The following is a 14,720-nucleotide window of genomic DNA, read 5'->3' on the forward strand; positions in this document are numbered from 1 at the left end:
TACACTGTGCTAACACTATTTGCTCTTCTAATGTCTATGTGTATTTATGTAAATCTTAATGATCTCTGATAAGTACACAACCAGCCTGGTACCAAGCAACCAGTCTAGGGTTTCCATCTCACTCAATCTCCATGTTTTGCATGCCATCCTGAAGACTGAAGACATTGCCCAACCTGGAGCTAAGCCTTGCTGTTTAGCAGTCCAATATGTTGGCTACTATTGGCTGGTCACAGGGGGTGTGGCATACGATGGTTGAATGGTGGTGGTGGTGGTGGGGGGGGGGATCTTGGCTTAGTTCAAAGTCAGACAGAAGTAGAGAACCTCTTTTGTACCATTGGGATCAAAGCACTTAAGCCTCGTACACACGATCGGATTTTCCGATGGGAATTGTGTGGTGACAGGCTGTTGGCAGAAAATCCGACCGTGTGTACGCTCCATCGGACAATTGTTGTCGGATTTTCCGCGGACAAATGTTGGATGGCAGGTTTTAAAATTTTCTGCGGAGAAATGCCTGTTGTCGGATTTTCCGAGCGTGTGTACACAAGTCCGTCGGACAAAAGTCCAAAGTACAAACACGCATGCTCGGAAACAAGGACGAGCCGGAAGCGGTCGGTCTTGTAAATGAGCGTTCGTAATGGAGAATTAACATTCGTGACGCGGCAAATTATGAAATCTCGAAATGCAGCGCACAATTCTCTTCTTCTTTAATGGGATAATAATGAAGCTGCTTTGCTGGTGATACTGATGGAGTTATTGCAAACACATTTTCAAAGGCTTTTTTTTTTCTAGTGATATCAAGAATAATATTATTATGCTTTTTTTTTTTTTTTTTTGGGCAAGTTACCACAACACCATTATCCCGTAGTTTTAAAGATCAAAGATACAACTATGTTGGTGTCCCTTGTCAATTTTACATTGTATTTTTTTAAATGTAACTGCCGACTCCCAAACTGTCATTTGAAGTAAAACACATAGCCAAGTATTATTCTACACAATTTTTTTATTGTGCATTAAAAAAAAGAAAACAAATAAAATTAGACATGATATCTGCCAATAGAACTTAACCAAAAAGTGCATTCTATGCATCCAAAAATATAGAAAATATACCAAATCAAATCATTATTATTCAACCCAAAAAGAAAATAGAAGCCTCATGCATGTGTCCTGCTTCTTAATATAGGGGGTCAATAATGCCAAGAGTTGGTAAAAGCAGGGGTCCGTCATCCGGAGATAATTCCGAAAATCATCCGGATTATTCTCCTGGAGCTCCCGCAGCAAAGGCATATGACATAATTGGTCACGATTAATAAAGCAACCAATTTTTGGTCCAAGACCTCCTCCTCCTCCTGTTCCTGGACTGGACTTGGATCAAAGCAATAACTCCAAGGCCAATAATAAATAACACGTTATCTCCTCCGATTCCGCATCATGGCTGGTTGACGAACGGCCGTTCAGAAACGAACTTAAAAGCACAACACTCACCAAACTTCTACTAACACAAAATTAGCAGAAGGGGCCCAAAGGGTGGCGCTAAAGAGCTGAAAAACCACGTAATACGTTGCTGTTTGTATGCAAAAGTCCGAGGTTTTGTCTGCGGAAAATCCGATTGTGCGTACAAGGCTTTAGAAGCTTTTGCAGCTAGAGCCATTTTTGCAATTTTTGCACACAAGTTTAAAAAATAATTTTAGGCCTGGAGATTACAAAAAACTCCCAAACATGATACATTTTCTGAAAGCAGACACCCTAGAGCAGGAGAAGGCAACCTTGAAGAGGTGGAGATCTACCTGACCAACATGGGAGAAGTCAAAGTTTACCGGGCACAGTGTCACCTCCTCACACCTGATATGAACCTCTAATTGCAGTGCAGTGCGCAGCAATCATGGGTTTAAATCAGGTGAGGCTGAGGCAGCAGCCAATGGTGTACACATGCTGCAGCAGGAATTAAGCCCCCTATTGCTTTTGGTGGGGTGCTACCACCTGCCAATCGCGACCCATTCAAGTAAATGGGGCCACTCTGCAAGCGCCCCCCCAAACTGCATGCTTCTGCGGGGTCCAAGGGGTTTAAGCAGGTTATGAGAAAATGGATAAAGATATGTGGCGCTACTCCATCAATCAGTGATAAATAAATAATCCAAAATCACAACTAGAATAAACTATGCTGTCGGATGAAGTACACACAATGGGCTCCACCTTGTATATAGTTATAGGCCTAGAGATGAATATCGCCGTACATAAGTAAATCAAAGAAAAAAATATGCAATAAACACAATAAATGGTGAATACCAGTAATCAAAATGCTTAGAATCAAATGTGTGGTTATAGTGCTCACATGAGTTGAATAAAAATAATAATATCAACCACCTCTCATCAGGTGGCAAAAATAAACCTGTGAATATAGTGAACTGGCTTCCCAGGCTGAAAAACACACTAGAACTCCATAAACAAACAGTGTCCAATGTATCGCAGGCACCAGCTGAAGATCAAATCATTTCTAGTACTGATGTCAAAAATACGTAAATCTTCAGCGTGAGCTAAAAAGTGGATGTATTAGACCAACATACAGTGCAAAGAGTCCCTACGGTCAGCAAGAATTCCTATATGATCGACTATCTAAAAAATATTTTTCACAATAATGCAATCATATCATAATAATCTAGTGCATAATAAGTGATAAAAACTGTAATACAATAAATCATAATTATAAATATTATAAATAATTTAAATTGATGAAAAATCAAAATATGATAGGACAGATAATCCCACAAACGAGACACTGTCCCAAACAGTGACAATAGTGCAATTAGTCCATACAGAAAGTGCAGTAGTGATTGGTGACTTCCACACAAAACAGTCTTTGAATATGGTGCAATTTGTGCAGTGACTGGTGCTTTTCTTCTATGCACGTTCTAGTGCATCTCCCAATTGTTTCCCCTAGCCTCTCACCTCCAGCAGCGGCCCCCAATGGGCCAAGTAAAGCGGGTAGATAATCTAGGAGAGGATGTGTTTCCTTCAGTGTTTCTTTAGTGTCAAATTAGTCCGTCTCTCTGCAACTCCTCCCGCAGTTCCCAGCACTCCCAGCAATCCCAGCAGTTTGTTTAAAAACAAAGGAGAGGTCTCATGGTGCAGTATTAAATACACGTTTATTGAAAAAGAAAGATCCCTTTGATAAAGTCACGTGGTGTGACGTAACGCGTCAGGGTAGGAGGAGTCAGGTGCCGACGCTTCTCGGGGACGGCCGAACCCGGAAGCTTTTTGACATCCACTGTTTGCTGCTATTTTAAATGTAAGTTGCTATGTTTTTCAATAAACGTGTATTTAATACTGCACCATGAGACCTCTCCTTTGTTTTTAAACAAACTGCTGGGATTGCTGGGAGTGCTGGGAACTGCGGGAGGAGTTGACACTAAAGAAACACTGAAGGAAACACATCCTCTCCTAGATTATCTACCCGCTCTACTTGGCCCATTGGGGGCCGCTACTGGAGGTGAGAGGCTAGGGGAAACAATTGGGAGATGCACTAGAACGTGCATAGAAGAAAAGCACCAGTCACTGCACAAATTGCACCATATTCAAAGACTGTTTTGTGTGGAAGTCACCAATCACTACTGCACTTTCTGTATGGACTAATTTCACTATTGTCACTGTTTGGGACAGTGTCTCGTTTGTGGGATTATCTGTCCTATCATATTTTGATTTTTCATCAATTTAAATTATTTATAATATTTATAATTATGATTTATTGTATTACAGTTTTTATCACTTATTATGCACTAGATTATTATGATATGATTGCATTATTGTGAAAAATATTTTTTAGATAGTCGATCATATAGGAATTCTTGCTGACCGTATGTTGGTCTAATACATCCACTTTTTAGCTCACGCTGAAGATTTACGTATTTTTGACATCAGTACTAGAAATGATTTGATCTTCAGCTGGTGCCTGCGATACATTGGACACTGTTTGTTTATGGAGTTCTAGTGTGTTTTTCAGCCTGGGAAGCCAGTTCACTATATTCACAGGTTTATTTTTGCCACCTGATGAGAGGTGGTTGATATTATTATTTTTATTCAACTCATGTGAGCACTATAACCACACATTTGATTCTAAGCATTTTGATTACTGGTATTCACCATTTATTGTGTTTATTGCATATTTTTTTCTTTGATTTACTTATGTACGGCGATATTCATCTCTAGGCCTATAACTATATACAAGGTGGAGCCCATTGTGTGTACTTCATCCGACAGCATAGTTTATTCTAGTTGTGATTTTGGATTATTTATTTATCACTGATTGATGGAGTAGCGCCACATATCTTTATCCATTATCTATCTTGGGGAATTGAGTTTACCTATCTATGTTGGCAGCTCTCTATCTGGTATTTTACCGTCAGTTTGGTAACTCTCTGTGTACATTGGGTTTTTGCGCACTGGTTCTTATATATTCATTTCAGGTTATGAGAAAGCAACACAACGCTGCCTGCTTTACCTCCTTATTTGCTGTACTGCACAAAGTTGCAGGGCACTTGTAGAGTGGTCTCATTCACTTGAATGGGTCATGCTTGGAGGGTGCTACACTCACCAAACATGAGAGCAGTGGCGGCCCATCCATAGGCGTTCTCCAAAAAAAAAACAAAAGGCCCTTTAAGCGTGTCCAGGCGTCAGACACACAGCGGTCTATGGGAAGCTTCCCAGCTTGCAATCAGCTGATTGCAAGCTGGGAAGCTAATTTGGGAGTGTTCGGGGCGCAAGCGAAGCGTCCGCAAACACTCCCACTCTCCACATATTTGTCAATACTTCAGTAACTTGTTTTGTATTGGCGGGGACTGGAGGACGGTGGGCGGTGCTTTTTCAGCACCGCAGCGTCACTTCCGGTTTCCCGGCCATCACTCACTGCTATGAGATGAGTGAAGTCGACTAATGTGGGTCCGGTGGACTGGATTGAGGCCTGAGCAGTGCTGGCACCTGTGGGTAAACGTAAGTACTGATGCCGCTGGCCTCAGGCTCAGACAAGACTGCACTCCTCTCTGAGATCTTGCCGCCCGGCGCCCGCCCCTCCGCCCTGCACACACTGACACTTTCCTGCACAGCGCTGACAGTCTGACTAACTGGATTCAATCTTTACTCAGACACTGACACTGGGCCCATCCAGGCCAGGTCGGATGATCGCAATGCCGGGCTGGACTGGAGCCATCAGGGTGACATACCTGCAAGTGATGGGCACAGTGACTGCATTTGATGGGCACAGTGGCTGCAATTGATGGGCACAGTGGCTGTAATTGATGGGCACAGTGGCTGCAATTTAGGGGCACAGTGGCTGCAATTGATGGGCACAGTGGCTGCAATTGATGGGCACAGTGGCTGCAATTGATGGGCACAGTGGCTGCATTTGATGGGCACAGTGGCTGCAATTGAGGACACAGTGGCTGCATTTGATGGGCACAGTGGCTGCATTTGATGGACACAGTGGCTGCATTTGATGGGCACAGTGGCTGCATTTGATGGGCACAGTGGCTGCATTTGATGGGCACAGTGACTGCAATTGATGGGCACAGTGGCTGCAATTGATGGGCACAGTGGCTGCAATTGATGGGCACAGTGGCTGCAATTGATGGGCACAGTGGCTGCATTTGATGGACACAGTGGCTGCATTTGATGGGCACAGTGGCTGCATATGATGGGCACAGTGGCTGCATTTGATGGACACAGTGGCTGCATTTGATGGGCACAGTGGCTGCATTTGATGGGCACAGTGGCTGCAATTGATGGGCACAGTGACTGCAATTGATGGGCACAGTGGCTGCAATTGATGGGCACAGTGGCTGCAATTGAGGGCACAGTGGCTGCATTTGATGGGCACAGTGGCTGCAATTGATGGGCACAGTGGCTGCAATTGATGGAATAGTGGCTGCATTTGATGGGCACAGTGGCTGCATTTGATGGGCACAGTGGCTGCATTTGATGGACACAGTGGCTGCATTTGATGGACAATGTGGCTGCATTTGATGGCACAGTGAGGCTGCAATTGATGTTTTTTTTTTCAGTATTTTTCAGAATTTTTCAGTTTGTTTGCTTGCCCCCCCCCCCCCCCCCCCCAAAAAAAAAATTTTGAGCACCAGCCCCACTGCATGACAGGGAATATAACTCCTGCTGCAGGTGCGACTTGTGTACACCCCTGGCCACTGCAGCTAAAAGGAGTGCGGTTGAGGTGGTAAAAACACCACCCTCCCAAACTGAATGGTGTTATCCAATATAGATACAGTAATACCTCGGATTGCGAGTAACGTGGTTAACAAGCGTTTCGCAATACGAGCCATTATTTAAAAAAAAATCCTGACTCGGTTTGCGAGTGTTGTCTTGCAAGGCGAGCAGGATTCAAGCCTCTGTGGTGTGCAGTACCGCATTTGGCCAAAGGTACGGGGGCGCCGGTGACAACCCTGGCCACTGCAGCTAAAAGGAGTGCGGCTGGGGTGGTAAAAAACACCAGTCTCCCAAACTGGAAATGTAAATGAACCTTTACTGTTCTGAGCCCCCTATAACGCTGCTGGGTTAGCTACGCTTTGCCATAGACTTCTATTACCGTATATCCTGCAAGTGTGGTGCACTTTCTGAAATGACGCCAAAACTCCTGCATTCAGGATGGGACAGGAGCCAGTGCTACAGAGGAGGCATCAGCTTATGCGGCTCCTGCTCCCTACTATAGCTTCAACTTTACAAGTAGTCCCCCTGCAGTGCACTCTGTTTTATGCATGTGTAGCGGTACCCCCGTGAGGGCTGCTAATTGACTCTTTACCCCATCCATTACCTCTGACACCCTGGGTTCAGTCACCTTACCAACTGTAGTAGTAAATAGAGATTCGCACAGTATTAAAGAAACAGTTCAAATATGTTTACTGTATAAATTAGAACACAAAATAAGTATATGTCAACTTTGACAGTTAGTAAGGAACACTCCTACATGCACAACTGTTTTATCTGTAATTATCAAAGAAGCAATATAAATATAGTGATGAAAGGTTCCCTTTGTTGTAAATGAACACCAATATTAACCCAATATGAACAGGTCAATAGGAGGGTAGACAACTGACACTACGTCTTCTGTATCAGGTTTCTCCCTTCTGCTTCCTCAACTCACAGGCCAGTAAATTCTGTACGATATGAAAGAAACAATATGCAAACTATTCTTTTCAAACAGGAAGGCTCCCTTTTTAACTTCTTCAGATCCACACGCTATAGCTGAATGATGGCTACAGTGCGGACCTACTTTGCCGGGAGTATGTCAATAGACGTCCTCCCGTGCCCGAGCGGCCTGCGCGCCCCCTGCAGGGTGCGGCGTGGCGCGCCCTGTGATCAGCCAAGTCTATGAGCCGAGTCTGCAGAAAATCTGTAAGGTGAAATTACACTGGAACCCCTTCCCATCCCCCCCCCCGCTAACCTGGAGTCCGGCGATCACTCATTCTGACAGATCGTATCGCCGCTTTACCAGTCCGGGGATTTGAAATCCCTGCGGCTTTCTATCCTCTTCGCCTGCGGTGACAGGACGGGATACGCGGGTTCTGATTAGTCGGCGCAGCCCACGTGACAGCGCCGACCAATTAGGATGCTCCTATGTGAACCTCCTTACGAGGGACGTTTAGGAGATTAAGCCACAGGGGATTTCTAAGCCCCTGGACTAATGAGGCGGCTACACGAGGTCTCCTAGCGGGTGATCGCCGGGCTACAGGTCAGCGAGACCGGGGGGGAGGATGAGGAGGGGGTCCAGTGTTAGTTCACTGTACAAATTTTTCTGTAAGGGTGAACTTACCCTTTAATTTTTTTTTTTTCCATCACATTGGGGACTTTAGGTCCCCTATGCCTATGTGATGATTTTTAGCTGCCAGGTCTCCTTTAATGAGACATTCAGGGTCTAAAAGACCTCAGAATGTCTCCTCTGGGCTTCACTGGATGTATTGCAATGCAGATCGCATTGCAAAACATCCCTTCCCACCGGCTCTGCTGGCCAGGGGGACACTGAGAGGCGGAGCCAGAAGTGACATCATACACATCACTTTCCGGGTCACAGCAAGAAGGGGAGGGGAGCGGATTTGCCTCCGCTCATCTTCCTTCAATCCACCCTCCATGTTGGTCCCCAAGCCTGCAGATGGGCACGTGGAGCCCGGAATAAATGGTGGGGGTACGCACACGTGGGGTGGGGCTTGCTAGTAACAGGGGTGTGTGGAAGCAATGGGGCGGCATTCAGTGAATGTACAAAGATTTTTCGTCTGAATATTCTCATCTGAAAATTGATCGGTGTGGCCACGATAAGGCTCGGTACACACCCGGATACTTTTACCCAACAGGCTGGAGCCTGCCTGTCAGTTTTACACACAAACCAGGTGGTTGCAGCCACCGGATTGTGTGTGATACCCCCCCACCCCCATGTCAGGTGTGTACGATATACGAACCTGGCAGCGAAAGGGTTAAAGGGTAGCACAGTGGTTAGCACTTATGTCTTGCAGCACTGGGGTCCTTGGCTTTAAGCCAGGACACTATCTGCATGGAGTTTGCATGTTCCTCCAACATGCCAAAGACACGCTGGTACGCTAGATGGGCTTGTGTCTTTTTTCAACCTAACTAATTATGTAACTATGGTAGGTTATTAATTGGCTATTGTCTAAATCAGGGGTCTTCAAAAACTGCGGCCCAAGGGCCAGATGTGGCCCTTTGCTAGCCTTTATGCGGCCCTTGGGGCACAACTCCTTCCACTGATATGAGGCACTTATTCCTCTCACTGACACCAACAATGGGGCATTAAATCTTCCACTGATACCAATGATGGAATACTATTCCTAATACAAATAGGGGGAATATTCCTCCTATTGACCACCAACCCTGCCTGACGCCATATTTATTCTCACTGATGCTGGGCCCGTGACATTTTCTGCCCCTGCTGGCCACAATCTGGCCCCCCTAAAGTCTTAAAGGACAATAAAGTGGCCCTTTGTTTGAAAAGTTTGGAGACCCCCTGGTCTAAATCAAGGATCTCCAAACTACGGCCCTCCAGCTGTTGCGGAACTACACGTCCCATGAGGCATTGGAAAACTCTGACATTCATAGACATGGCTAGGCATGATGGGAACTGTAGTTCCTGAACAACTGGAGAGCCATAGTCTGGAGACCCCCTGGTTCCAAATTGTCCCCAATATGTGTGCGCTGATCTAAAAAAAAAGAAAAAACACAAATGCAGCCTCTTATGGATGCTGATCCAAAAAAAAAACAAAACAACTGCAGACCCTACTAACACTTGGCCAGGTGGCTAATGCAGCTTTAGTATGAATTCCAGGTACGGAGTAACAGAAAAAGGAAGGCACCAGGGTTAGAAGTGAACCAAAGGTCAAAAGCAGTCATAATAGAAGGGAAGAGCATTTGAAGGCCCACAGATCCCCTCCATAGGTTGACTGCATTATTGTCAGGACCAGTATAAGAAACTCACCTCCTTTAACCAAAGTAGTTTGGGTGGTTGCATCTCTACGGACATCACGCCTCCAACATAACGCAAAACAGCATGCTTGGTCTGGTTGATGCGGTCTACTTGACTTCCAGCCCGGTGATCCATCCACATGATCACATTTCTGTTGTGGTCACCTGTGAATTAGGCAGATTCTGAAGTCATTTCTTGTTTTGGGGTCTCCTTGACAGAAGACTGGTCTAAATCTCTTTTCATTACCAAGAATAACCTAAAGATGAATTCACAAAGGTAGAAGTAGTGCAGCTGTAATCTTAAATGTGTCATTTTAATAGACATGTGCAATTTGTTTAGTTCCAAATTCATTTAACTCATTTTGACAAATTCGTTAATTTCAAAGTTTCCAAATTTCAGAATTTTCAAATTTCTGAATTTTCGAAGATTCAAAATTTAGGAAATTCGGAATTTTGGAAATTCGGAAATTCGAAAATTCGAAATTCGGAAATTCGGAAATTGGAAATTTCGGAAATTGGAAATTTCGGAAATTGGAAATTTCAGAAATTGGAACATTTCGAAAATACAAAAATTCTAAATTAGGAAATTAGAAAATTCAAAATTAGGAAGTTCGAATATTCGAAATTTCATAAATTTGAAAATTCAAAAATTTGGAAATTTGAAAACCCAAAAATAAGAATGAAAATCTGAAAATTCAAAAACCCGAAAATCTGAAATAATAACTAACGAATAATAAATATTAAATTATAGGTATTGGAATTTCCTTTCAAATTTTTCTGTTAGTGAACGTAACGAGTATGAATTTACCCGAAGTTACGAATTATCTGAAATAACAAATGCCGTATCTAAACGAATGGAACGTAACGATCTAATAATAATAAATAACAATAATACTAATAAAACCTTTTTATTATTATTATTTATTATTAATTTGTTCCATTTGTTCCATTCCATTCGTTTAGATGCAGCATTCGTTATTTCGGATAATTCGTAACTTTAGATAAATTTGTATTCTTTACGTGCACAAACAGCCAAATTTAAAAGGAAATTCCAATACCTACAGTATCATTTAATAGTTATTATTAGTTAGTTATTATTTCGAATTTTACTGATTTTCTTTTTTTCAGATTTTCAAATTTTTGGATTCTCGAATTTTTGAATTTCTGAATTTTTTAATTCCGAAAATTTGAAAATTCGGAAATTCAGGAAATTCGAATTTCGGAAATTTGAAAATTCCGAAAAAAGGAACGAAAATTCCGAAAAAACGAAAACGAAAACAAATTTTTTGTCAGTGCACATGTCTATATTTTAAGGCATTGAGCAATGGACACAGTTAAAAGAGAAGTTAGGGATTTCTGTTTCAAGAATTATACTTACCTAGGTGGATGCTGCACCTCTCCCCCGCTGACTCTAAGACTGAGAACCGAGCGATCAAAGACCGCTGATCGCTCAGTTCTCAGAGCTCTGTGAGCAGAGAGCCGGTGACTGTCAATCACTGGCTCTCTGCTCTGCCCCATCCCCTCACTAGAGCGCTGGACTGTGGAGGGGACGGATGCGGCCGGCTCAGGCTTTCTCTCTGAGAGGCTGAGCTAGGTGCCGGTCCAGGCATGTGGATGGATCTCGACCATATTGCTGCAATCTTGCCCGAGCCTGGACCGGCTCTGTGGTGTCAGCTGACAGCAGGATTTAGCCCACTGTCTGTTGAAAACGGGTCACAGGAGTTCAGAACAAACGGCACTCCTGTGATCCACAGAAGTACAGCCAAACGAGCTTTCCCTGTGCTTTCCCCTCCTTTAACCCCTTCCCGACCGCCGCACGCCGATATACGTCGGAAGAATGGCACGGGTGGGCAAAGGGGCGTACAGGTACTTCCCCTTTAGGATGCGGCATTGTGGGTGCGCGCGATTGTGTCACGGAGCGTGACAAAGCATTTCCCCGTTCTGCCTTAGTGACATGACAGAGATCTACTGCTCCCTTGACATGTGTCACAAACATGTTATACTTACCTCCTCTGTGCAGTTGGTTTTGCACAGAGCAGCTCCGATCCTCCTCTTCTCAGGTCCCTCTTATGCTCTCCTGGCCCCTCCCTCTGGTGTGTGCCCCCCTCAGCCAGCAGCTTGCTACAGGGGGCACCCGAGCCAAGCCAGAGCTCTGTCTATCCATTCAGACACGGAGCTCCAAACTGGCCCTGCCCCCCTCTCCCCTGATTGGCTGACTGATTTTGATTGACAGCCAATGGCACGGCTGCTGTGTCTCAGCCAATCAGGAGGAGTGTCTGGGACAGCTAAGACAATGGTGGACATTGCTGCAGAGAGAAGGAGCTCAGGTAAGTAATTAGGGGGGTGCTGGGGAGGCTGCTACACACAGAAGGTTTTTTATCTTAATGCATAGACTGCATTAAGATAAAAAAACCTTCTGTCTTTACAACTCCTTCTAACAGAAAACACGGATGCGACGTCATGACGTCACTTCCCGTTTACTCGGCTGCCAATGGCGCCGGTTTTTAAAAAATATACAGTATTCAGAATCGCCGAAAACGGCGATCTGAATACTTTGAAGTGCAGAGGAGGGATCGGGGGTCTTTTAGACCCCCCCCTGATCCCTCCATAAAGAGTACCTGTCACCACCTATTACTGTCACAAGGGATGTTTACATTCCTTGTGACAGCAATAAAAGTGATCAAAATTTTTTTTTTTTTAACACAATTTATAAATATAAAAATAAATAAAATAAATAAGAAAAAAAATATTTTAAAGCGCCCCCGTCGCCGCGAGCTCGCACAGCAAAGAAAATGCATACAGAAGTCGCGCCCACATATGTAAAAGGTGTTCAAATCATGCATGTGAGGTATCGCCGTGATCATCAGAGCGAGAGCAATAATTCTAGTACTAGACCTCCTCTGTAACTCTAACCTGGTAACCGTAAAAAAAATTTAAAACGTCGCCTATGGAGATTTTTAGGTACCTTAGTTTGTCGCCATTCCATGAGTGCGCGCAATTATAAAGCGTGACATGTTTGGTATCTATTTACTCGGCGTAACATCACCTTTCACATTATAGAAAAAAATTGGGCTAACTTTTTGTTTTTTTTTTTAATTCATGAAAGTGTCCCTTTTCCCAAAAAGGTGCGTTTGAAACACCACTGCACAAATACCGTGTGATATAAAATATTGCAACAATTTTATTCTCTAGATTCTCTGCTAAAAAAATATATATAATGTTTGGGGGCTCTAAGTAATTTTCTAGCAAAAAATATGGATTTTAACTTGTAAACACCAAAAATAGGCTTAGTCATGAAAGGGATAAAGCCTGTATTATAATAGTAATAAAAATAAGAAAAATTCATGTACTGATGTGTTAATAAATACAGAGCTGCAATAATCTGTATATTTTTTTTTGTCCGCCTGAAGCTCAGCTTTAGAGAAGTCTCGACGGTTTCAGTGACCCCAATCAGCCTGGGGCTGCCGTTAGCGCTCGACCCATTTTTCATTTTGATCGATGTTGGGTGTCAGGGTATGTAGATAAAGACATGACATAAAGTCATCCCTCATAGCATTTCATCGCCTTCACACGCGAGCCGCAGTCAAAACAGGTGCGTTCTATAGACCGCACAGAGGCGGAGACTTGAAGATTATCACAGCAAATAAGTCATAAATGTTTTCATTGTTACTAATTAAAAAAAAATAAAACATTTCGGCTGCGTCCAACCCCCCCCCCCCCCGCAGGCTGTTTTCATGGTGTTATGCCCATCAGATTTCTGGTCACAGTTCTCTGCAACTCAAAGAATATAAATAAGAACGTTCCAAACAGTTTCCATTTTCCTTCATTAAAGTCACTTCTGAGCCACATGAAAAACGAATTAAAGAGGGGGAGTCGGCCTGACTCCGCCTCCTATATTACTATATTACCTCTCCAAAATTCAGACCTGCTGGCCAGACTGAAAAAACGACAAGGACAAGTGCAGTCTGACTGTTGTGTCAAAAAGGGTAGACATGTGCACCGACAAAAAAATTGTTCGTTTTCGTTTCATTCGGTTTTTTTTGCTTTTTTCGGAAATTCGGAAATTCGAAAATTTGGATTTTCGAATATTCGAATTTTAGAATTTTGAATTTTTGGATTTTCAAATTTCCGAATTTCCAAATTTCAGAATTTCGAATTTCTGAATTTTCGATTTCCAAATTTTCGAATTCCGAAATTTTCGAATTTTCGGAATTCGGAAATTCAAAAATTTGAATATCCGAAAAAAAGAAAGAAAATCAGTAAAATTCTAAATAATAACTAATAATAACTAACTATTAAATTATAGGTATTGGAATTTCCCTTCAAATTTGGCTGTTTGAGAACATAACGCATACAAATTTACGAATTATCCGAAATAACGAAAGCCGCATCTAAACAAATGGAATGGAACAAATTAATAATAAATAATAATAATAAAAAGGTTTTTGTTGTTATTTGTTGTTATTTGTTATTATTAGATCGTTACGTTCCATTCTTTTAGATACGGCATTCGTTATTTCAGATAATTCGTAACTCCGGATAAATTCGTACTCGTTACGTTCACTAACAGCCAAGTTTGAAAGGAAATTCCAATTCCTATAATTTAATAGTTATTATTAGTTATTTCAGATTTTCAAGTTTTCGAATTTTCAGATTTTCATTCTTATTTTCGTTTTTTTTTAAATTTCCAAATTTCCGAATTTTCACATTTCTGAAATTCCGAATTTTCCAATTTCCTCATTTTGAATTTTCCAATTTCCCAACTTCTGAATTTCTGAATATACGGAAATTTCGGAATTAACAAATTTGTCAAAATTCATTAAAAAACTAATTTGGAACTAAACGAATTGCACATGTCTAAAAAAGGGTCATTGAAAGCCTTCAGGGCTCGGTCTCACACCAGGAGGTGCACCCAAACGCGTATGCCTTTTTTTTTGCGCATTTCCACGTGTTGCATTTTAGGACAGCCAGTTCATGTGAAACATGCAAAACCATTACATAGAGCAGGTAAGTATAACATATTTGTTATTTTCCATGAAGCACACGGGAGCAATAATAAAATGGAGTAAAATAGCTTTTAATTAATTTAGATTGTCATAAAGTTTTTATAGCAAATAATTCTATGCATTTTGCTATAAATAAACATTAGTATAACTTTACAAATTATAAAAGCCAGAGAATATACATAAATCAACATTCCAAAAAGAAATCAATACATGATATAGAATACATAAAGTAATTAGAACATGTTTACATTG

General features: G+C 42.4%; 1 protein-coding gene across 3 annotated transcripts in view; it reads right to left on the reverse strand.

Moving 5' to 3' along the window:
• The window catches only part of FGGY (FGGY carbohydrate kinase domain containing), a 319,083-nt gene that overhangs the window by 252,376 nt on the left and 51,987 nt on the right, over positions 1-14,720 (reverse strand). For all 3 annotated transcript variants that reach the window (XM_073593859.1, XM_073593858.1, XM_073593857.1), the window contains exon 4: positions 9,476-9,627. In XM_073593859.1, coding sequence (XP_073449960.1) covers positions 9,476-9,627 — 152 coding nt within the window. The remainder of the gene's footprint in view (positions 1-9,475; positions 9,628-14,720) is intronic.

This window comes from Aquarana catesbeiana, linkage group LG07, assembly GCF_042186555.1.
Source record: "Aquarana catesbeiana isolate 2022-GZ linkage group LG07, ASM4218655v1, whole genome shotgun sequence".
In the NCBI taxonomy this organism is placed as follows: domain Eukaryota; kingdom Metazoa; phylum Chordata; class Amphibia; order Anura; family Ranidae; genus Aquarana; species Aquarana catesbeiana.